This window comes from Magallana gigas, chromosome 4, assembly GCF_963853765.1.
Source record: "Magallana gigas chromosome 4, xbMagGiga1.1, whole genome shotgun sequence".
In the NCBI taxonomy this organism is placed as follows: domain Eukaryota; kingdom Metazoa; phylum Mollusca; class Bivalvia; order Ostreida; family Ostreidae; genus Magallana; species Magallana gigas.
In genome coordinates this window covers 47,910,023-47,936,187 of record NC_088856.1, presented here as the reverse complement: position 1 = coordinate 47,936,187, position 26,165 = coordinate 47,910,023, and the positions used below count along the sequence as shown (strand labels likewise).

Here is a 26,165-nt window from a genome sequence, read left to right as displayed (position 1 = left end):
ATCCTGAGCACTGCCATAGGCTTGTTAACTACATTGTAACGTTAGAATGTGCATCCTGGGTGAAATGAAATTTCACTTTTCTTTAGGATAGATAGTCAACAAATGAACCATCGGATCTACTTAAAATTTAATGTTATTTAATAAAAAAAATCTATACATTTGGGTATTTTTACACATTATATTATTTATACTCTTCTTCTAAAGAAGATCAACATGGTCTAAATATGGCCACGACCATGGAACTTTTGTCCTCTGTTACGGCTTCAAGAAAAAAAGAAAAAACACGATGCAACATGGCGCAACACGATCCGACACCGGCAGATACACGACGTAACACGCAGTTTATACATGTGAAAACAATTTTTTCTTCCCGTTCAAAAACAATTGTTTTGCCTCGGACTAGAATGTCGCGACGTCATTGGATGAAACGCGTCACGTGGCTGCCTTACAAATTTCTTTAAAAGGCAAGCGTCAAAATTTATAGCGCAACATGGCGGACGTAACGTTATTTGAACTGATTTTCGACACAAACGTTTGTTTACATATCAAACTTTAGGTCCTCGACAAAACAAAACACTTATTAGGTTTGTTACTGACTGTTTAAAGAAATTTGTGGGGTCGGTAAAGTCCATAGAAGGCGAGGCGGAGCCGAGCCTTCTATGGACTTTACCGACCCCACAAATTTCTTTAAACAGTCAGTAACAAACCTAATAAGTAATAATATACATTTGAATAAGTTTATATTTTAGTACATTTGTCACCGTAGTATGGACCAATTGAACTGGTTACTGCTATACTTGAATCTGATTTAAATCCAACACTTTTTTATTTATTTTTTTTTTTTTTTTTTAGAAAATATGCACATGCCTATCACAGATTAACAAAAATTATCTTTCTCCCAAGTGTTCTTCTTTCACAGTCCCTTCAATATTTAAAGAAGAACATTCACTATAATGTCTTCAGAATGTATGTATTTATTTTTTACTGTAAGGCGGTCAAAAAAACATTGAGTTCAACATTCAAACAGATATCTATTAAACCAAAATGTTTTAAGAGTGTTTATATTCTTTTAAAGTCACTTAATTATTTTTGCCTCACTTGCAACCATAAGAATAACAAATATGACCCTCTTTCACAGATAGATAAACATGACTATGGACTGAATGTACAATCACTTTTTTTAAAATCATAAATACATGAATAATATTTTTAAAATAAGGAACAACCATTTACACGTATTTCCTTGACTCAGTAATTTTTATTTTTCACTCGCAAATGTTTTTGGGTTTTGTTTTGTCCGACATGGTACAACTTGAATTTTGTCCTTGAAAATTTCCCATATTGTATTTTATAAGAACAATGATAATAGTAAAATTAACCTTAATTTACAAAATAAAACAAAATATTTTTATTTCAAAACTCTTTACCTGAGTATTGAATCAATAAAACTATATAGATGGGGTGGGGGTCAATTTACATTGTATGAATGGCAGTGAAGACAACACACGCAAATATGATTTCATTTTCCAAAGTAATTCTCTCAAACAAAGTGACACCATCACAAATGATGGCAGTTTATCTGTCTGAAGAAAACTTTCTTTAACATCAGTATTATGCAAGTCGTTTGACAGTTTTTTTATATTTCTTTCTTTTTCTGATGCATCGGTTATTAATTATCATTATAATCATTTTTACTTCTAAAATAAATCATATTTAATGGTGATTTGAACATAGTTCCATTCTGTCCCAAAAATATATGTACTTATACTGCAGAACAAATAATAATGTTCAAATAAGACCTTTCGCATTCAAGGTCAAGATACCATTAGCATTACTTTTTCATTCAAGTACAATTGTGGCGAAAAACAAAATTAAACCAAAAAAAAATAAACATGTGTTTCACCTAAATGTACATTTGTGTACATGTACTTTACTAAAGCAAGGGAAAAAAAGATGTCATGAGGACCAGAAAAATATCAACAAATGAACAAAAAATTGCCTGGGACATTCTATAACTCAGATCATAGTATAACAAAGAAAAAAATATATGGTGTCATACCCATAGCCAATGCTGAACCATAAACAATGAAAATGATATCAATAATTTAAATACTAGGTTCTACACTTGCAGATGAAAAAAAAAAATCAAACAAAATAGCACAGTTCATACATTTAAGATTAAAAAATCAGCACACATCTAATATATACATTTTACATTAAAATCAAATTTACACCATAACACTTTTACATCATAAATTGATGATGACATCATCAGTGACATCACTGATGACAAAATCACAGATAATAGTAGTACAGCTTGAGAGAGGTTTATGAAGCTGGAGGTTTTTTTTTCTTTCTTGTAGAGGTCTTCCAGTAAACGCAGAAGTCACCCAGTAACGTCGCCCTGTTAATCCCCGTTCATCATGACGGATCGTTTATCGCGGTGCTTGGACCGGGCTTTGGTTAGGGCTTTGAAAGCAGCAGCATTGTAATGGGTCTGGAGAGAACAAATTAAAGCATAAACATTATTTTACCAAGAGTTTTTACATTCCAAACTTTAATATCTTTAAGGATTTACAATTATAAAATCACTTCAGCCAAAAAACAACAAGAGGCCCATGGGCCACATCGCTCACCTGAGGAACAATAGGTATGATAAAATCAGCTTATTGGAGTCATAATACAAACTATCTGGACAATGTTCAATGTATATGTAGATCCTGTATAAATAAAATCCATTTTCCCCTGGATATTCTTATGTTTATAATCATTAGTCCCTTTTCTAACAAGATGATTTTATAGTCATATCATATGTTGAGTATTGCAGTTCTCAAAATGATCCCTTAACAATAGTTTATATATTAGATATAAACGTACATCAAACTATGAACCTTCTCGGGAGGCCAAAGAATTGTCCTGGGGCCAAAGTCTTAACAATTATAAAGAAACATCTGGCTAATTAGTTTCTGAGAAGATTTTTAAAGATTTACCCTATATATTCCTTTGTTAAATTTTGACCCCCCATTGTGGCCCCACCCTACGCCTGGGGATCATGATTTTCACAACTATGAATCTACACTACCTGAGGATGCTTTCACACACGTTTCAGCTTTCCTGGCTGATTAGTTTCTGAGAAGAAGATTTTTAAAGATTTACTCTGTTTATTCCTATGTAAAACATCGACCTCCCATTGTGGCCCAAACCTACCCCCAGGGTTATGATTTTCACAAATTTGAATCTACACTACCTGAGGATGCTTCCACACAAGTTTCAGCTTTCCTGGCTACCGTATTTTCCCGACGACTCGTCGATGCGGACGACTCGTCGAATTGCTCATTTTAAGCCAAAATTTTAACAAAATCCTACGATTCGTCGATTCAGAGCATACGTCGATCTTATCACTTCAAAATGGCATATAAAACTGCAGTAACATTATCAGTGTATGAAGCCACGATGTCCCCGATATTGCTACCAATTATTATTAATGATTAACATTTAAACAATAACGCTTTATACTTATGCATCATATTTTCAAATACCGGCAACATCTACAAAGTCGCTTGCATTTTTAACAATTCCCGCAAACTGCAAAACTAAACTTACTTTGTCAGAAATATTTTATTCCCAAGCATTAAAATAATTATCCACTCTGACTATCGCCAGTATATTTGCCATTACATAACCAGCCACCTGTTGACTCGGCGCATGGTCAATGTTTGTTTAACAATTTCCGGTGTCATAGGCATGCACCTGTCTCCTGTCGGACTTCAAAGGGGGATCTCAAGTGCAGAAAGCTTAGCAATTACTATGATTTGATGAAACTTGTTTACTTTGTATCCAGTAATGCAGTTACACGCTATTGTTTTACATAGACACTGTTAGAAAAAGATCGATCATTTGTACGACTTGATAATGACGATATACGACATACATACGTTTCCTAAAAAAATTATCTAACAATAATCAAAGAATTGGACAATAATTAATCAATGAACTATAATCACTCTTTTAACGGTACTCCTTATATACACAGGGAGTGAAATTGCCGTAAAGATCTCAGCCTTAGGACAAGATTATTAAAGGGTACCTGCAGTGCCGGTCAATTTTTGATATAATGGAGATCTATGTGTAAAAACATCATCCTGAAAATGTTACAGCGATCGCGTAAGTAGTTTTCGAGATATTTGGGGAAAACCCGATTTCACACCTGAACGAGTTTTGAATCAAGCCGATTTGGCGCGAGATGAACTGTGACGTCACGGGGTCAACGCCGCTGTATGAGAAACAGGAATATCGTGTGAAAACTGTTCGTTTTCTTGCATTGTTTTATCGATATATGAACATTTTTTTCTGTTATTTTATTTCCTTATCAACCCTGGATGACTAATTATACTGTTGTTTGAGTTTAACTTGTATTTTATCGAACAAAAATGCCGAATTCGGATAATTGTTTGCTTCATGAATTTCGTCAAATGTGTAACACATTTTACATATAAATGCACACCATATGAAGCAAAATGACAATTAATCAAAGCATTATTGTTATAAGAAACATATTTTGTTAATATTGCCATTCTTTCGAATGATTTCTCAGTGACATTATTAACTGATTAATAATATTGATAATACATAATGATATTTCGTAAAAGGTAACTCGGGGTCTATTCCTCGTATAAGGCATAACATTACAAATGGTGTCGCCCGATTATTCAATAATATTAATATCGGACCAATAAAAATCAAAATAGTATGCATTCTTTAACAAACATACACGGGATTATTAACGGATCAAGGCGAAAGTCCAAGATGGCTGCATGATTAAGTCTGTCTCGTATTCTTTTAAAAATACGATAATGGAATTTAATTTTACATTTATTTACATCCTTTGTCAGAATGTTACAGTTTATTCAGATAATTTCATAATGATTCGTTGTCAGTATTACAATTTAAGCTAAACGGAGTTGCATGTATTTAAAGCGTTTAATTGCTGACCATAGCGCTCGAAAGAAAGTTGCACTTTATAAAATAAGAAATTATAAACACCACCGTAATTACTTCCGAAATAATTACTTGATCACATAAAAAAGGTTTCAATTGCTGAATTGTAACTCTGGTCATTATTTAAGTGATTAGATAAGTAACAATTGAAAGGCATTTACTTCGAACATTAGTTTTACTATTTAATAGTATCATGCATGATTCTTTAATCACTGATTGACGGACTATACACATGTTTTAGCTGACGAATGCTTGATTTTACACAGTCTAATTTATTTTTCTGTTTTATCTTTTAACAATTGAGTAGCTAATTATACACAAATCAATTTACCAGTCTAGAGGTGTGAAACTCTCTTTGTTCACCAGACTCGTGTACCTTGTGTATACATACCCCAGATACACGTGTGTCTGGAGCAGTGGCTTCGTTAGTTTACCTGTTTACCTGTGTCATTGTCTCGGATCACTCGTGTGTGAAAGATATTATGTAATCAAAAAATGAATAATGAACATAAATCAGCCCATGTAAGCGTTTCAAGATATCGTATTCATTGGTAAAAATGCGACGAGAATAACAAATTTTAAAATCCTTTAAAAAGAAATCTGATTGTAATAAAATAATAACGGATACAAATTTCTAAATTTAAAATACTTAAAATAACAAGATACGTCAAAACATTAGACCTTTATCGATCATTTTGGCTGAAAAATCGAATTTAATTTGTATAGCTTTGTAAGGAAATTTCCCTCCCGTTGACCTCGTGACGTCACTTCCGCTGAAGCCTCGTTATCGCCTAATTCTGTTTTCTCTTGATTAAATTTCCCAAAGCAGGTAAAAATAGCCACTTTGAAGAGGCGTAACTCCGTTATTTTTGCACCGATTTCGATGCGGTTTTTTGCATTAAATTTTGGTAAATAAACTCTTTAACATATGTTTCACATCGGCTGGGCTGCAGGTACCCTTTAACACAACCGGTGTCAGCCTATTGTATAAACAGTAGTATTGATAATTGCCGATTACGTATTTTAAGATTGAATTTGACCATAAAATATTTCTGATTTATACTTTCCACTAACAACTCTTTACTAATAAAATAATTAAATTTAAAAAACATCTCCCGGACCTACTGCAATATTTTCTTCCATTCAAATTTGGTTTCAATTTTACTGCGCAATGTTATCTTCCTACTAGTGATACATAGAACCATGTGACGATGTGTTTATAAAAACGGAACGGTAAAACTTTTAATTGATTAAAGACAATGTAACATTTTTTAATAACTGTTGTTATTATTATGTATTTAAGTGTTAACAGATGAGTGAAAATGATAATTATTAAAGACGAACAGTGAATTCAACAACGTAATTTTCAATCACACAGCCAACTCAAGATGATTAAAACCAAGATTTTTAATGCTATTTTTAACAATTTTCTGGCCTTGAGCCTACGACAAGTCGAACAAGACGATAAGTCGGGTGCTCTGCTTCACAGAAAAAAAATATCGACTAATCGTCGGAAAAATACGGTAATTAGTTTCTGAGAAGAAGATTTTTAAAGATTTACTCTATTTAATCATATGTTAAACTTCGACCCCCCATTGTGGCCCCATTCTACCCCCAGGGGTTATTATTTTCACAACTTTGAATCAACACTACCTGAGGATGCTTCCAAAGAAGTTTCAGCATTGCCGGCTGATTAGTTTCTGAGAAGAAGATTTTTAAAGATTTACTCTATATATTCCTATGTTTAACTTCGATCCCCCATTGTGGCCCCACCCTTCCCCCGGGGTCATGATTTTCACAACTTTGAATTCACACTACCTGAGGATGCATCCACAAAAGTGTCAGCTTTCCTGGCTGATTAGTTTCTGAAAAGAAGATTTTTAAAGATTTACTCTATATATTCCTATTTTAAACTTCGATCCCCCATTGTGGCCCCACCCTACCCCCGGGGGCCATGATTTTCACAACTATGAATCTACACTACCTGAGGATGCTTTCACACAAGTTTCAGCTTTCCTGGCTGATTAGTTTCTGAGAAGAAGATTTTTAAAGATTAACTCTATATATTCCTATGTTAAACTTCGATCCCCCATTGTGGCCTCACTGTACCCCGGGGGTCATGATTTTCACAACTTTGAATCTACACTACCTGAGGATCCTTCCACACAAGTGTCAGCTTTCCTGGCCGATTAGTTTCTGAGAAGAAGATTTTTAAAGATTTATTCTATATATTCCTATGTAAAACTTCGATCCTTCATTGTGGCCCAACCCTACCTCCGGGGATCATGATTTTCACAAATTTGTATCTACATTACCTGATGATGCTTTCACACAAGTTACAGCTTTCCTGGCTAATTAGTTTCTGAGGAGAAGATTTTTAAAGATTTACTCTATATATTCATTTGTTAAACTTCGACCCCCCATTGTGGCCCCACCCTCAGGTGAGCTAAAAAGGTTAAGTTTACAATACAATAAGTTGTTGAAGTTGGTTTCTGGAAGAACAGACTTTGAAAATTTTCTTAATAAATATTGACAAATATTTTACTTTTTTAAGCTTTAGTTTTTAAGATCCGTGTACAAACATAGAATTGTGAGCAAATCGCTGTATCTTGCTTATAATTCGAAGCTTAACACTCAAATATGGTTAGTAAATAGAAATTGTAAACAATTAAACACAAGAAACATGCACTACATGTATAACAAATAAAGAACACAATTTATTTTTTCGAAATGAATCATATATATACATGTATATACCTACATATTTCCGTCAGCGATATCAAACTCTATTTAAACTGAATAAACTCGAAAAAATGCCGAGCATCTCAACAAAACCTATTGCAATAATCTACATGTACCATTACGCAAAAGATAATGCCGAATTACCGATAGAATGAATTGTATTTCAGTACCCCTACATCCGATTTTGCTTAATTTGCGCAGGTAAACAGTTAACTGTTTGATTTACCGAAGTCTCTGTTTGATTTGATACGTAAAAATCACGAAATACAGACGATAGTTTCCAGGTTACAAAGCATAATGAGAACGAAACAAAAATCAGAACAAGCTAACACCAACGTCATGTGTGAAAACTGTCAACGCATTGAAATATTTAGCCTCAATTTACTTCACAAAATCGGCACCAATATATTTTGTATGTTTCAAAATTTCCCTTCATACGCGAACTGTTGCACAACAAGCAAATTCATCATAGTCAGATCGACCCTTTTTCGTATAATGTCATGGCTGCTTTAAACAAAGAACCTCGTTTTAGAAGTATGGAATCATTTTACCGGATGCCGAACCCAAAGCTATTAAACTGATTGAAACACGCATTTCCTTTATTATTATTTTCGTAATAACTCAGATTTGAAACAAAATTACCACTTAATTTTTGCAATTTATATTTTCCTTCCCATAAGGATAATTTATGCTAAACTATGTTGAATTTGCCTCGGTAGTTCTTGAGAAGAAGATTTTTAAAAATGCACCCCCCTTTTTCTACAGTTTCAAGGTTTTCTCCGCTTTGAATACAGATCAAACTTTTATTTCTGCAATTTATATTCGCCCTCCCATAAGGATGCTTTGTGCCAAATTTGGTTGAAATTGGATAAGCAGTTTTAGAGAAGAAGTTCAAAATGTAAAAAGTTTACAGACGGACAGACGGACAGACGGACGGACAGGCGGACGACGGACAAAATGTGATCAGAATAGCTCACTTGAGCTTTCAGCTCAGGTGAGCTAATAATTGTTTGGGTCTCCAGCACCATCATTTTAGATCAAATGGTGCAGCACTGATTAATTTTATCACAGCATTGAAAAAAAGAATAATTTTAGATAAAAAAAATTGAGTTATTCCCCTTTGCAAATCTTGCAACAACCAACCAAACGACCAACCCCCCCCCCCCCCCCCCCCAAAAAAATAACATTTCCCTTGGAGTCAATCAAATTAGCATAAAAGATGCAATTTCTATCAATTTTTGCCTTGCAAACTATGCTGAGAGTGTGTGCATTTAAAAATATTTTGATTTTTCTTTTCTTTTGGAAATCTTAGTTTCTGTTTGAGGGTTGAAAACCCTACATGAAATAACAAAGCCGCCCTGTTCTCACTCACCCGCTCCCATTTGGTTATCTTCTGAGCTGGTTTTGCTCCAACAGGTATGGGTGCCCCTAGTCCAAACACTTCTCGAACTACAAAGTTATCCTACAAAACGAAACAACGGTTCACTAGATTGATGCAATGCAGTTTTAGCTCTGATGGAATAAAAGATACACATGAAAATCAATCCAATTGATCCATAATTTGAATTTAAAAAAAAGAAAGTTATTACAAATTCTCTCCACAACAATATGAATGTAGAAAAGTTATCATTATAATCCTGTTGGAATAAAGAACCCCTACAAAAATATTGGTATACACCTCAAAAGGGCCATCTTACTGTAAACATATTACACAATTGGCTGTGTATTCTATTTAGCATTTTTGGCAGAAAGCGTCGTCCGCTAAATCAAGTACACCGCCAAATGTAAAATATATAAGCAGATAAATAAGTACATTTAAAAAAGCGCTAAATCAAATCCAAGCTAACTTATTAAAAAATCATATTTACTTAGTAAATATACTACATTTACAGCATATGTACATAGAAATGTAAGTAAATGCCAGATAAAGGTGTCCCTACCTGTGTTTGTAACTTGGTTAGTGCACAAATTACCTGTAGATGTTGGTAGACACCTGTTTAAGTTTTAAGGTAACACTACCTATGAGAGTCGTTCAAAACTTAACTGTAGATGTTGATAGACACCTGTTTTAGCATTTAGATAGCCCAACCAAAAAGTTTTAGCACACATTTTACCTGTAGATGTTGGTAGACACCTGAACCAAGCACGGCACAGAAGGCATCATACTGCTTCTTCCTTGTCCAAGAGTCAATGATGACTGACTCTGTTCCAAACTTAATGGTCAGCTCTGGTACATCTCCCTCCTATTCAATAAAATACGGAAAATTTAACAACGAGTATAATTATGTCAGATGTCCAAGACAAGCAGATGTATTAAATACAAATAAAATGTACCCTTATGATCCAAAAATGTTCCAATTTGCTAAAGTAGATCAAAGAAAATGATTACCATACAACATAAGAATGTTATAATTGATTAAGTGCAACTCGCAAAGCTATATAAGCTGCGATATGAGAGAAAAAGAGAGAGAGAGATATACAGACAAAGAGAGAGAGAGAGAGATAGACAAAGAGAGAGAGAGGGAGAGAATGACCTCTACTGCCCGGAGGACGTCCCTGAAGCTGGATCTTTGTTGACGCCGGTCTTTCTTGGCCCTGTGTTTGTTAGAGTCAGTGGCCAGCTTCTTCAAAGTCTCGCAAAGACTGTCAATATCTTTTCCTTCGTAGTCCTGTACAAGAAAATGTCATGTCCTTTCAATGCTAAAACAGTGACTGTAACACAAATAGATACAATCTGAGACCCCCGTCGGAATTTTGTATATTTCACAATGTATTGTTGGCCTGATGCTATGGTGTTCATTACCTCATCTTCTTCTCTGGCTAACTCGTAAAGAAGAGCAATAGTTTCACCAGCTTCTATTCTAAGTTCTACATCAGCACTGTGTAGCAGGTCGGGCAGGTGTTCAAGATGCCTAAAATCAGGAAAGTTAAAGATATATGTTTGCCTAAAATCAAGTAAGTACTGATAAATGTGTAAACCAGGTAAACCCAGAGATATGCTTAAAACATGTAAGTCTAGAGTTATGTCTAAAATCAGGAAAGTTAAAGATACATGTTTGCCTAAAATCAAAAAGTTCAGAGGTATGTCTAAAGCCAGTTAAGTACATAGACATGTCTAAAACCAGGTAAATACAGAGGTATGTCTTAAACCAGGTAAGTAAAGAGATATGTCTAAAGCCAGATAAGTACATAGACATGTTTAAAACCAGGTAAATACAGAGGTATGTCTTAAACCAGGTAAGTAAAGAGATATGTCTAAAGCCAGGGAAGTACATAGACATGTTTAAAACCAGATAAGTATAGGTATATGTATAAACCAAGTAAGTTTAGCATTATTTCTAAAATCAGGTAAGTTCAGAGGTATTTTCATCACCAGATAAGTAAAGTGATATGTCTAAAGCCAGGTAAGTACACAGACATATCTAAAACCAGATTAATACAGAGATATGTTTAAAGCCAGGTAAGTACAGAGATATGTATAAAAACAGGTAAGTAGACAAGGCCTGATGTCTATAATCAGGAACTCATAGATATAGCTTATGTCTAAACTCAGGAAATAACAAAGGGGCAGAAGTCTAAAATCAAGTCAAGTTCAATGATAATAAGGCCCAAAGTATGAATTATAGAAAATTATACAACAAAGAGAGAGGAAGTTTCAAAAATCAAAGGCCTGAAGGGCCATAATGGCTTACGGGTTTGATATGATTATATTTACAGTATGATTCCCTCTATTTCTAACGGAAACTTTAGTTTATTTATAGCTCTATAGAAAGTAACTAGCTACATGTAATTCATAGATCTATAAAAACTAACAGGACCAATATCAACATGCCCCATTTGTTGATTGGTCGAACCTTAGTGACCGAAACATACAGGATTGAAATCTAGACGCCTCTTTTATCAACTGATTGAAACCACCATGTAACACGTAACAGCGACACAGCCAGCGCGAAATCACTGCGCGTAAAAATAATATAACCAAATGATGAAATGTACTGCATGTTATGTACTATAATTAATGAATTCTCATGAAATCTACACCAACAAGTATTATTCCATTTTATTTGTATTTCATAAATGTATATTTATTCATATTTTCTGGGTTTATTTCTACTTTTTTAAGAGGCTGACCTTCACAAGCTTTTATAAGAAATATAGATTCACAAGGCAGTTCTAATACCTTCTGTTTTATTTTTTCCCCTTTATACAGAGATAAACTCTTTGGAGGGGGGGGGGGGGGGGGGGCAAGAAACAGGCAGAACTATGCATTACAGCAAACTTGTTTTGACACCAAATTTAATTAAAATTAATTACTGCACTATAACTTTGCAGTCAGTCTCTCTTCACATGACATGTGTACACAGTCATTTTCAGAGGCATATCGCATAGTCCCCTAACTCCGTCACTACCCTAACTCCGTCACTTTCGGGAAACTCCTCGCCGTTTGAAATCAAGTACGATTATGACGTCATTTTTTACATGTCAAAAATCTTTAATCAAATGTCAACAATTTGCAACGGTTAAATTTAAGAATGTGTCAAAAAATAACAGAATTAAACCTTGTTCATTTTATGCACCATTAATTGTGTGAAATCAGCTAAAACTTTTTCACGGGTGCACTAAAATATCGATATTTCTGATATGCGGGCCCATTCGATCATTACGGTGGTCAGCCATTTTTAGAGAGGTCAAGATAAACTTTTACATGTAATACATTTTTGATTAAGGTAATTGATACATTTTTTTTCAGTCTGCAATAGCCTTTATGCACTATACTCTTGATGATAACGTCAAAGCGCTCATGCCAATACTTTTGCCTTATACCGGGTATAGATATCTCCGGTATATCGCTATTTAGAATATGCTACATTTCTAAAAATGTAATAAATAAATAATATAATAAGTAATATATTAATTAATGATATGATATATTTGAAATATGTAAGGACAGAAATCAAACGACATCCATACATTCTGAAAAGGTCATTGTGATTGTTGTTACATGGACCCATTTTTTATTCTGGCGATCATTTCATTTCGATGAAATTAAATACAATTTAAATTGTATGCACCATTTTTACTTATTATAAGTTGGCCTAGATACAAATGGAGTTTTAAGTAAATTGTTAATGTGTCTTCATTCCCTGCCATATCATAGAGCATGAGGGTGACGGAGTTAGGTTCATAAGATATAATAAGCACGCGTGATAAACTTCGTATTCAGAGGGCTTATTTGAATAAAAATAAAAATATTTTTGTTAATAATTTTATAAATTATATTGTTTCAGATTATATTTAGTGTTTGCAAATGATAAAAACCACAAAAAATAATTTACAGAGAAACGCGGGAGGTTTTCTGCTTATGGTGACGGAGTTTGGGTACTCGGGGATACTATACGATGTCTCTATGTTATAGTAATGTGACATCGCTTTCGTATATGACTTGCAATCAAGCTTAACTGCATATTGTTTTCTTATTTGATTACATTTGGTCTCAAGTTTCCAATATTTTTACGACAAATAAACAGTTCAATCATAGCACAACCAAGGTAAGTCCATCGAGGGAACATTGTGCTATTTTTAGATCTTGGAAAATCCCCAACATTCGATAATGGCGGAGGTGTCGAAGAAGGCACATTATATTAAAACAAGTAGTAATTGCCCTTCTATTTATGCATTTATTACCGATTTATACTCCCAGTTTCAATATACCTCAATCATAAGTTCAGTTCTTTAACCGTTAACATGGTTAAACACTTTCCCCCTTGCTGAGATCGATGTCGATCGAAGTTAGCGACGCTCTCTATGGGTGCAAACGTTTTTATGAAGATTGAACGAAATAACGACAACTTTACATTTACTTATCACTGTTAGGATCTGAAATAATTGGGAAAAGATTTTTTGCTTATAATACATGTAAGTATGCATAGCGGAAAGCATGGCGGCACTGTGTGATGCATGGCGGGGGCCTCTACCTCTATGCAAAAACGGCCTAGGGAAAACACTGCAGTTAATATTCATTCGCGTTAGATTTCGAGTTTGTTTAAATAAAGTCAATTCATATTGGTTACAATAACATAAGTGATAATAACATATGGAAAATACAATCTTGCTTAAAGATATTTATTATGAACGACAAACAGTTAACTTTGCAATAATCGAATAGAACTATTTTTTGTCGCGCATGTTCAGATAACTGAACTCTTTGCCGTAAAGATTATCCGGCAACTAGATGGCCGTAAGCCATAATCAGTAAATAGCAATGATTTGGATAGGTGTTTACTTGTACCAAAAGTTGAAGTACATGTATAAATATTAAGCAAGATTTTGGCTGCCTATTGTTTAAAAAGAAAAGAGCAGAGATATTGAAATTTCATTCACAATTGTGAGGAAAGCTAAAAAGATAAGGTTTTCCAGATATACACAACTGTTACACCGTTATAGTTTCAAACCAGGTTTCATATCATTATGCTGATGTTTCTAAGAGTAAATTGGCCTTGCTTACTTTTCTAACAGCTTCGTCACTAGAAATGAGGGAGCTATAGAGAGCAGTAGACTCCAGCCACCGAGGGCGCTGGCGTGAAGGTGCGTGGTCTCCGGGGGGTGGGAGGGGATGGATTTATCTCCCTTTCTGTAGGAACTCTTAAAGATTCCCTCCAGGGCCTCCAATACTTTCATCACAACCTGAAAGAACATTCAACGTCAAGTTTATCTCTTTTAAGATTTTTTTTTAATTGTTCATTGTTCAATATATATTAATATATAGTTCAATATTCAATATACCTCAATAATAAATTCAAATATTTCTTTTAAATGCAAAAAAAACAAGAGGCCCATGGGCCACATCGCTCACCTGAACAGCAGTTCCTTGTAACATTACATTTCGTAGCATATGCTTTTTCTATTTTAAACATTGAACCCCTTTCTGGGGACCCAGTTATGGTCCGAGGTTTATGGTTGGCTTGAACAACATAAATAGTAACATAGGAATGAAAATATGTAGCACTGCGGTGGGACCGCACGTACACAACCTGAAAAACTGAACGTAGAAGAGTTCCACTTCAAGAGGAATAACTCTCAGACTGTACAGAACATCAAGAAAGATAACTCTTGGTTCCACTACATTAGAGTTTACACAATTTGAGGATCCTTGCATAGTAATCTCACAAACTGTAGCATTATAGTTCTCGAGAAAAACTTTTTAAAAACATTTTCAATATATCTTTCTATGTTAAACTTTGAACCCCTCTTGGGGCCACAGTATTAGTCCAGTGCTAAAGTTTTTATTATTGGGATCTACATTATTTAAGGATGCTTGCATAGTTATCTCACAAGCTGAAGCATTATAGTTCCCAAGAAAAAGATTTTTCAACATTTTCCCTCTTTATTTCTATGCTAAACTTTGAACACCTCTTGGGGCCCCAGTATTAGATTGAGGTCACGGCTTTTATAATTTTGAATCTACACTTTTTGAGGGTGCTTACGTAGTTATCTGACAAATTGATGCATTGTAGTTCTCGAAAAGAAGATTTTTAAACATTTTCCATATATACCGGTACTTCTACATTTAACTTTAAACCCATCTTGGGTCCCTAGTATTAGTCAAGGGGTCACTATTTTAAAACTGTCGAACCTTCATTATCCAAGGTTGTATGCATGATAGTAATCTCACAAATTGAAGCATTGTAGTTCTCGAGAAGAAGATTTTTTAACATGTTACCTTTATATTTCTATAATAAACTTTGACCCCATCTTGGGGCCCCAGTATTGGTCCGGGGTCACGATTTTACCAATTAGGAATCTACATAAGCGAAGGATGCATGCATAGAAATTCCACAAACTAAAACATTGTAGTTCTTGAGAAGAAAATTTTTTAAACTTTTCCTTTATGTTTTTTAAAATGTTTAAATTTTGAACCCCTCTTGGTGCCCATCAATTGTCCAGGAGTTACAATTTTTTGAATCTACATTATTTAAGGATGTACATGTATGCATAGTAATATCCCAAACAGTTGCACTATAGTTCTTGAGAAGAAGATTTTAAAACATTTTCCTATATATGTTAAAATCTAAACCCCTACTGGGGCCCCACTTTTTGTTCGGGGGTCACAATTTTTACAATCTTCACTATATATACAACCTTTTGTGTATGTATTGGCATTTTTGGTGAAGTGGTTCTTGAGAAGAAAATTTTTAAACATTTTTCATATGTAGTTATATGTTAAACTTTGAACCCCGCCTGGGGCTGTAGTTTTCGTCTGAGGGTCACGATTTCTACAATTTAGAATCTTCATTATACATACAAGCTTTTGTGTAAATATTGGCATTTCTGGTGCAGTGGTTCTTGAGAAGAAGATTTTTAAAACTTTTCCATATGTGGTTCTATGTAAAACTTTGAACCCCGCCTGGGGCCCCAGTTTTGGTCCGAGGGTCACGATTTTTACAATTTAGAGTCTTCACTATATATACAAGCTTTTGTGTAAATATTGGCATTTCTGGTGCAGTGGTTCTTGAGAAGAAGATTTTTTAAACATTTTCCTATGTATTTCTATGTTAAACATTGAACCCTGCCTGGGGCCCCAGTTTTGGTCCGAGGGTCACGATTTTTACAATTTAGAATCTTAACTATATATACAAGCTTTTGTGTAAATATTGGCATTTCTGGTGCAGTGGTTCTTGAGAAGAAGATTTTTTAAACTTTTCCATATGTGGTTCTATGTTAAACTTTGAACCCCGCCTGGGGCCCCAGTTTTGGTCCGAGGGTCACGATTTTTACAATTTAGAATCTTCACTATATATACAAGTTTTTGTGTAAATATTGGCATTTCTGGTGCAGTGGTTCTTGAGAAGAAGATTTTTTAAACTTTTCCATATGTGGTTCTATGTTAAACTTTGAAACCCGCCTGGGGCCCCAGTTTTGGTCCGAGGGTCACGATTTTTACAATTTAGAATCTTCACTATATATACAAGCTTTTGTGTAAATATTGGCATTTCTGGTGCAGTGGTTCTTGAGAAGAAGATTTTTTAAACTTTTCCATATGTGGTTCTATGTTAAACTTTGAACCCCGCCTGGGGCCCCAGTTTTGGTCCGAGGGTCACGATTTTTACAATTTAGAATCTTCACTATATATACAAGTTTTTGTGTAAATATTGGCATTTCTGGTGCAGTGGTTCTTGAGAAGAAGATTTTTTAAACTTTTCCATATGTGGTTCTATGTTAAACTTTGAACCCCGCCTGGGGCCCCAGTTTTGGTCCGAGGGTCACGATTTTTACAATTTAGAATCTTCACTATATATACAAGTTTTTGTGTAAATATTGGCATTTCTGGTGCAGTGGTTCTTGAGAAGAAGATTTTTTAAACTTTTCCATATGTGGTTCTATGTTAAACTTTGAACCCCGCCTGGGGCCCCAGTTTTGGTCCGAGGGTCACGATTTTTACAATTTAGAATCTTCACTATATATACAAGCTTTTGTGTAAATATTGGCATTTCTGGTGCAGTGGTTCTTGAGAAGAAGATTTTTTAAACATTTTCCTATGTATTTCTATGTTAAAATTTGAACCCCGCCTGGGGCCCCAGTTTTGGTCCGAGGGTCACGATTTTTACAATTTAGAATCTTCACTATATATACAAGCTTTTGTGTAAATATTGGCATTTCTGGTGCAGTGGTTCTTGAGAAGAAGATTTTTAAAGACATGCACCCTATACTTACTGTTTCGCAATTATCTCCCTTTTGAAAAGGGCTGTGCCCTTCATTTTAACAATTTATAATCCCCTTACCATAAGGATGCTTTGTACCAAATTTGGTTAAATTTGGCCTGGTGGTTTTTGAGAAGAAGTTGAAAATGTGAAAAGTTTACAGACGGACGGACAGACAGACAGACGGACGGACGGACGGACGACGGACAACGGGTGATCAGAAAAGCTCACTTGAACCTTCAGTTCAGGTGAGCTAAAAATGATTAGAATTTTTTTTTCTAAAACAAAAAAACATCTATGTGTATTAAATATATAATGTGAAAAATAACTGCATATTGTAAGGTTAACTGACTTGACTACATATAAGAATTGACTTACATCAATATCTGAACAGGATACAAAATTGCAGACAGCCAAGCCAATAGCACACTGAAAAAAAAATATCAAATACAATGAATTTTTCATGTTTACTACAACACAAAAACTATCAGTGCCAAAACCAAAAAAACATTGATTCATCATCTTTTTATTCAAAAAAACTTCTATATGAAACTAAATTAGCTCTAGCTCTCTCTCTCTCTCTCTCTCTCTCACTCTCTCTCTCTTTTCTTGACTTATTTAAACTTCTATCAATGTTTTAAACTCCAATATTTTACATGCTTCTTTCAGTCAGTATACTTAGTCTTTCAATTTCCCCAACAAACTCCATACTCCAAAAACCTAACTCAACATCTACTAACTCCAAACAGTGTTGTCATTCATTCCTCTCTCTCTCTCTCTCTCTCTCTCTCACCTGTGACCTGGCCTTCAGTGCCACAGAGTTGTCATTCATGGCAGTCAGTAGGTGGGGCTGTATCTCGGTGAACAGGTCCTCGGCCTCCAGCCCCATCTGTACACACAGCAGGCTCAGACACTTGGCAGCAAGCACCTGTTCCTCCCCCTTCCCTTTCTTCAGACACCTCAGCAAGTAGTCAGATAGGGTCATTTTCCTATCAATTATAATAGGCCAATCTTGCATGAGATATTCATAATTTCTTGGTTCAGTTGAGGGATACTTTAACCTTTTAATTTCTCAGATGAAAACTACACTTTTAAAATTGGGTTTAGTACTACATATAGTTTCACAAATATATCAAAATGTTCTAAACAAAATACAAAGAAAACACAGCATTCTTCTTTCAAGGATACATTGACATTTTTTTTATTAACTTTATCATTCATGGCTAATGGTACAATATAGTAAATGAATGGAAGGTTGAGAAAATATTGTTGATACCTGTCCATTAGGAAATCCAGTAGATATTTCTTGGACAAGGCTTTCATCACTCCTTCCAATGCATTCTTCCTGCTCTGAGCACTGTTAAAAATATATCACGAAATCAGATCACTAACTGCCTATAGATACTTACTATGGTACAAACTAATAAAATCATACTACTTGAGTAATGATTTGATCATTTAAGTGAATACTTGTAAAAATCAATTAATTTGTATATGGGCATTGTTCATTATTCAATACCTTTTCTCTGTAAGCCCATCAATACAGTCTTTCAACTTGTCTTCAAAATTCTCTTGAGCAGAGGATTCATCTGGACCTGTTCATTCCATGGATTAAACAAGAATGTTAGTTTCTAGCTGTTAGAATCACCTCATTTTAAAAATATTAGCTTTTTATTTCAAATAAAACATTCTTGAGACTTCTCAGAAAATTGAAAATTTTGAAATGTCTCTGATAGTTGAAACAATCTTATAAGGACATTGTACCATTCATGAGAGATTGAATTGAAATCTTATGCTCAGTAGTGTAAATATAACAATTAATTTTAGACCAATTTTCAATATTCTGTCCCAAAATTAAGATTAGAATTTATATCATGTATATCTGCATAATTTCAATAATTCACAAAGGTTCAATGAAAAAAAAGGGAGACCTTCTATAAGCTCTTTAACTTACAGTAAAGATTGAAATATTGTGGAATCATCATTGTTCGTGGGGGGACCAATTTCATGGCTTTCGTGGGTAACCCATACCCACGAATTTACATCCCCACAAACCTTTTCACAATCTTAATTAAAACTGTCCCAATTTACACTACCAACAAAACTAAGTCCCAACAAACCAGGAATATTTTGGGTACCCACGAACATTGACCCCCAGGAATACAAATGATTCCACAGTATACAGTCATGTGGGTATGGGTGGGGTGGGGTGGGGACGTTAAGGCTGGGGTGAGGACAGAATGGGTGGGGTGGGGACTTAATGACTGGGGTTGGGACATAATGGCTGGGGTGGGGTATTAAGGTACATACCGTCCTCTGAGGGGATGCTGCTCACTCCCTCATCAGATAAAACACTAGCTGTACTCCAGTTATCAGCCGTCTCTCTGTCATCATCACTGCCTGGCAGGGAATCTAGTCCCGCCTTCGGTTTAAACCCCTTCCCTGTGCAAGAAAATTCATTTTATTAATATTAAAACACATTTACTATTTTTATTAGGCTTGCAACACGTCACTTAAGTCTTTTGCTCAACTTTTCTTTATCTTTTTTATTTTACAGTTTATGAGACTTTCAAAAATTCAATGTCTGAATTTTTATTCTTTATTATGGTTAACACAAAATCTTCCTTCTTCCTACATTGGTGTATCTTGATATTAATTTGGAATGAGTATGAACATCATTGATGAAATTATCAAAATGGCAAGTATGCAGGAATTTATGGTTCACCATGGAACCAATGTATGACCAAACTGAAATCAAATTTGGGAAGCAACTTATTTCTCAATGGAATTATTTTCAACCATTTAACCTCGAACTTAACTTGTGTCTTCACTCAGCCATTCCCCCTATCCCACCCCTGTATGCCCCATACCCCCATTAACTAGGGACTCTATATCCCAGGGTTCTCTAAGAGTTTTGTATTGAAGAGGAAGTATAATACAAATTTAAATATCAATTCATATAATCTCATTAGAGTTAATGGCTAATAGATTTTTCCAGATCGATCTTGAGTAAAGATCAACCATATGGTGAAAAAAGAAGAATCTTACGGGAAGTTTTTTTTACATTTATTTCACTGCTTACGATTATGAACTATTGCAATATGTATATATCTTTTAATAGAAACTCTTCCTATTAGATCACTTTTACTCCAATATCCATGGTTAATCAACTATTGGGAATTCCGCACTTAGGAATCGCTTCTCACAGCGTGTCAAGGACCCCTACACGATTCAAAATACACGTAAATCGATCTTTTGGGGAGTTCTTATGAGTAGATCATTGAAATTAACTTTCAATATTAATAAATAACAATGATCTTCAATCTGTTAAACAATAACTGTCGTTTTAAAGCCAAGGCTTGTAACTGCGTCTCCCCAAAACATGCACATGTGATTCGTACATGTCATGGCGCGAGATTGTACCTACCTTTCTTGTTTTTCTTCGGCATTATTATTTCAATTGACCTATACTTTTATATCTTTTAAAGTTTCTTAAACACGAATGCCTTCGTATATGAAAATCTGGTAAATAAATTTTCGTTAAATTGTTATTATCACAAGAAAACTCCATCCGCATGGTCAATCCCAAAAGTCGTGGCTGTTGTGTGTTGCACAAGGGCAATCACTCCGAGCTATTTTTAGAACGGTCTTTTTATAGAAATGATACTTTTTTTCTCTCAAAATTAAGACTGAATTTATTTTGATAGTTTAGTTTTAGATTAAAGTATTAATGCTACCCTTATCTACCAAGAAATTAAAAAAGAAATAAGACAAAAATCTGTGTTTATCACGTGCTTTTAAAAGAATTCGAGCCCGATCAAAATATGGCCCAATATTCCTTGTTAGTTTTTTTTTCCTACAAAAAATATACACCATCTGTGTTATATACACTGTCTTATATATGTGTACATTATAAGTAAAGTCAAACATGGAATTGAATTCTATTTTGGGAGGTATCTCAATATGAATATTTAATCTACCCATATTAAACATGCAGGTTTAGCTCATATGACACTCTCTCCGTCGCCCTAGCTGAACTTTCCCATTCAGCATGTTCAGCAGCGATTCTAACTCAATCATAAATCGGAATTAATTAGCAGACCACCTGGATGGAGTGGAAAAGCTAGGCAGAAGTTCTGAAACAGCGGGAGATTGGCTATCGACATCTATAAAAGAGTCATCGCCCATGCAGCGGAACAATATGTGTAATTAGCAGGCGTGTTAATTCGTAATTGACACTTGATGTTTTTACCACAAATGAATCAACATATATTCCGATTGCTAGGCTGTTCAGAACCTTGAAGATTTTGTGAAGATACATGATCGCTTTTTTAAACAAATGGGAATACTGAAACGTTGAAATATATAATCTTACTTCATATTATTCACGTAATTTCAATTTTGTAATTGAAGTAAATTTTCGAGTAAACTAGCAGCAAATATTTGAAAAAATATATGGGGGGGGGGGGGGTTGGATCAAGATCAGCTTGCAGGTCGGAGGAGGGGTCCCGGGAATTAGGTAAAAATAGTACATTGTATGAACAGTTCATATAAAAGCGATATTATACTCCCACCCCACCAGACCCTCTCGATCACCTTTTACTTTAAGAGACTGAGTAAAGAATTTGCATGCATGAGCTCTTAAATATAGTTAATAATATGATCTTCCTAAGTCAATGGTTTCTGATCCGCACAACTCGTCAGAAACTCGAGAGATCTTGAATTGCAACTGGTCTGGAAAGATGATTTTTTACGTATAACAAAGAATTAAATTTCATATTGAGAAATGTAATACATTGTTAACATCGTCGATCCGACAAAGTATCATTATTTTGGTAACATTGATTGTGAAAATGTTTGTGATGATAATAAAAAATAATCATGCAAATAAAACACTGATTAATCGATGCATTGATATCCTACAAGGTTATTGGCGTTCAATTTTATAAATGGATTGCATTAGAATTAATCGATCATTAACACCGCCGGATCCACAGGTACTGGTGACTTTAATATATATATTTCTCATATGTACATGCATAATAAAAAAAAATTAACCCCTTCCGTATAATTTCACAGTAGGTTGTGGTATTTATGTTAATTTTTTTTATTATGACAAAAATGTATAACGTCAGCCATAGGTACTGGTGCAACGATCCCACGAATGTTCATTCAGACTTAATTTATATGATCGTGCTTCAAAAAAAGGCCTTAGTCGGCATTTTGTAACGTCTTAGATGTCACGCTTTTCGTGTCCATTTGCACTTCAACGTTTCCTAGACGAGCATACGCGTGTTTAACACATTTCGTTCTATTTTTGAAATATGCAAACGCAAATATAAATTTCCTTTGCCCTATATCTTTAATTTAAATCCTAAAAATATGAAAATATTTCTTAAGTCATTTATATTTCTATTAATGTATTCGTAAAATTAATGAATTTTTAATGAAAATTTCAGAGATGGCAGCTAGAATGTTTAATGGTGACATGTAATTATATAACTACGTACGTATCTGCAAAATGTAAATAAAAATAAAAATATTAAAAGCATGCATCCACTGTCATTCTGTTGTATATTTTCACATTAGCATGATGTTTTAGGCCTATATGTGCCTTTTTTTATATAGGTGTTTTTCCAAGTTATTTTTCTTTTTCATTTTTAATTGATTTATTCTATGGATAGTGTTAGGATAAAGAATGTGGGCGCTTAAGATGTAGATTTGGCAGGAATCTGGGCGCACAAGAAGAGTGAAAATTTTATCAATTAATTTTGAATATTTTTCGAATTATAACCGTTATTTGGTTTCTGTTGGATGTGGAATGAGTGGAAAAATATTTGAAATGCAAAAGGTTTTATTATAATATGGGTCTAAATATAGCAACACGATGCAATTCATGCAAAATCCTACTTATTTACAACTGTTTTAAAATGATTTTGTTGTCTCTGGGTCTTCTCTCCACAAATTTGAAACGTGTAAAGGTAACGTATTTCAACATTAAAAATGTCGCTTTTTAAAAAAAGATGGAGAGATGACCCAGAGACGACTAATTATGTACTTTTTCAAATTATTTTTTGAAGGATAAAAAACAAAGTCCATTGCTATGACAGTGTTGTTTCAAACAGTACTTTATAGAGCATATATTGACAAGTCTCCGTGGCTCAATGGTTTCGTCCTGGATTTAGGGAATACATACATTCAGTGTTTTGGGTTCAAATCCAACTGGTGGTCTTTTTAAAAAAAAATTAAACTTTTTTGTTTTAAATTTTTGTTATTATAACATGATGTTGAATTATAATATACCGGTATATTTTAATTTGTTTTTATTGATTTCTAGATCTGCTGTATGAACACTATAAAAAAATTCTTTTCTTATTACTAGTTTTTTAGGATATACACAATATAACTTCATTAAAATATGTTTTCTTACTTTTTGGTAATAACTTTTTTTCATGGATAGGCACATAAAAATATCAATTTGTAACTAACTGTCCCACCCCAAACATATGCAGACCAAAACCAAATGTACAAACAATTTCTACTCTGACCATTTCCAATTACCCAGTATCAGGGGTTTTGTGTATGAATGTGATTTAATGATTTATTTTCATAATTAAATCCATTTGAAAACTTAATTAATTGATCTCATGCTTGCAAGTTCAACATAGTGATTCGTCGAACTAACGAAAAATTGAACTACAGAAATAAATTTAAAGATCGCATATGATTGTATTGTACTGAAACGATCTCATAATATAGCAGCTACAAAATAAATCATTTATGTGTTCATCAAAATACCTTCTTTCCGAGTATAATTTAGATCGGGATCGAGGGTTGAAAACGTTTTACTGACGATGATCAACGAAGGGATTTCATGCTGTGACGTGATATTCGTTTTTACGACGAATTAGTCACGTGGGCTGAATCCATAAAAGGAGTTGGCAACGGTCGTGCAACGTATTTCCTAGTAACTCGTGGTTTGAGTAGGACGTATTGTATACCACAGAAAACAAATTTGTACATTTCTGAAATGCTTATGGAACTGAACACTATTCATCTACAGAACAACAACCAAAAATTAATGAACGAGAAATATTCAGAGAAAGAAAGGATGGATTTTCTAGAAGAAGTAAATTTCGTTCGATGGAAAAAGACAAGGCGGGGCAAGAAGAAGAATAGGAATGTTCGTGACAATAATGAGGTTAGTGATTCCAACGGTGATCTTGAAAACTGTTTAAAGTGCGAACGATTATCACCCTATCAAGCTTATGATGGCGACTCAGAGGAGGGTGTTTCTCCATTAAAGAAGATCCGCATGCGGAGAAATCGCGGGGGCGTGAAAAAGCGCCAAGCTGTTTTGAGACCCAAATACAGTCCAAAAGCCCCACATAATTCTACCCAGTTTCTGATGGACGATCACTGTACGTATAGCTGCGAGTATCTTGGTTTTGAATCCCCCGACCCTTGGGGCCAGCGGCTGCAGTATTCCGACGACTCTGATACGTCCATTGTTGATCCACCTGCGCCAGAGATAGCAGACGATTCATTGTTATTCCAGATGGATGATATCAACGATTCTATAAATAGTGCTGATCAGGATACGAAGGCTTTTATGGAGAAAGACTTCGAAGAAGCATACCATTCTATTCAGTGTGATGAAATATCGCGCCTAAGCAAATCCGAATTGATTTCTTCCATTTGTGCGATGGAATCCAAAGCAGAACTATTGGAAAAAGAGTTGGAGAAATCCCCCGAAATGGAGTCAGGAGCAGACGCCATAGAACAAAGGGAGTGATAAGTCAACTAAAAAAGGAAAATCTGAGTTTGCAAAGAGAAAATGAACAATTGAAAAGAAAATTAATTGCTGTATCTTGTAGCTAAACATTTACTTAAGAACTGTCTATAGCTGGTTAAATTATGACAATTAACATTCACCGAACTGAATAAGAATTGTAACATTTTACATTTTTAAAACAAAACCATTGTTTTAGTCGGAATGATGTACCTTTTTACAAAATCTGAAGTTGATATATATATTAAAAACCATTTTAACCATGTACTTTTGTGTATTCCCTTCTAATGCCTACAAGTTTTTATTTTTCAGTCAGATGACAAGCTATCCAGCTAAGAAAAACACTGTACAAAGGTGGCCAATAGGGGCCCCCTGAAGGGTGCAGTACAATCCTTCAGAATATGAAAGGTAAATGGTCTTGCTTTATACTAGTACGGGCATGGTCCTGAAACTTGCAAGTATAGGGACCTCTGCAATTAATACTGTGTCAGTCATACTACATGTAGAGTCCGTCAAACCTTTAAAGGGAATTGGTATTTGAGACTTGTGTAGGGTCCCTTCACTTGTAAGTTCTAGGACTTGCTCTGCTTTGTAGACCATGTCAGCCATTCACTATGATAATCGCTTTTATCATTGATCATATTCATCAATTTATCTGTGCAAGTATATCCACAGCATGGATATTGCTGCGTGCAAAACAAGATAATGATATCTCAGTACATTCAAAGTTGGAGATAATTAAAATGACTTCTGCCAGATCTTGCAGTAACTACTTGATTTAATGTGTGTGGCTGTTAGAAATGTGCAATTTTATCCGACGTATCTATCGTGTACATGAATAGGTAGAGAGATTTGACATACTAGTAACTATTCAAGGTTGAATAACTGATAAGCATATTTGGGGTGTACAAGGAAGTTATCTTGCCATTGGTTAA

At 34.5% G+C, this 26,165-nt stretch overlaps 1 protein-coding gene across 1 annotated transcript; it reads right to left on the bottom strand.

Annotated features, from left to right (window-relative positions):
* Positions 1-951: 951 nt before the first annotated feature.
* LOC105317739 (interferon-related developmental regulator 2) lies at positions 952-21,080 on the bottom strand. Its single transcript, XM_034449505.2, has 12 exons — positions 20,866-21,080; positions 19,749-19,880; positions 18,958-19,033; positions 18,715-18,795; positions 18,232-18,427; positions 17,817-17,867; positions 14,246-14,424; positions 10,544-10,652; positions 10,275-10,409; positions 9,855-9,983; positions 9,113-9,202; positions 952-2,497 (listed from the first exon to the last, which is right to left on the bottom strand). Exons 1-12 carry the CDS (start codon positions 20,885-20,887, stop codon positions 2,408-2,410), a joined length of 1,290 nt encoding a protein of 429 aa, XP_034305396.1. The 5' UTR covers positions 20,888-21,080; the 3' UTR covers positions 952-2,407.
* Between the last annotated feature and the right edge of the window lie 5,085 nt (positions 21,081-26,165).

Bases quoted from the DNA above. Each gene is read 5' to 3' on its own strand.
- LOC105317739 (XM_034449505.2), bottom strand. From the start codon at position 20,887: ATGCCGAAGAAAAACAAGAAAG. The intron at 18,796-18,957 runs GTATTGAATAAT...TATTTTTAACAG, and splicing joins GATGGGCTTACAGAGAAAAG to TGCTCAGAGCAGGAAGAATG. The intron at 9,203-9,854 runs GTAAAATGTGTG...TTCGTTTTGTAG, and splicing joins GTGTCTACCAACATCTACAG to GATAACTTTGTAGTTCGAGA.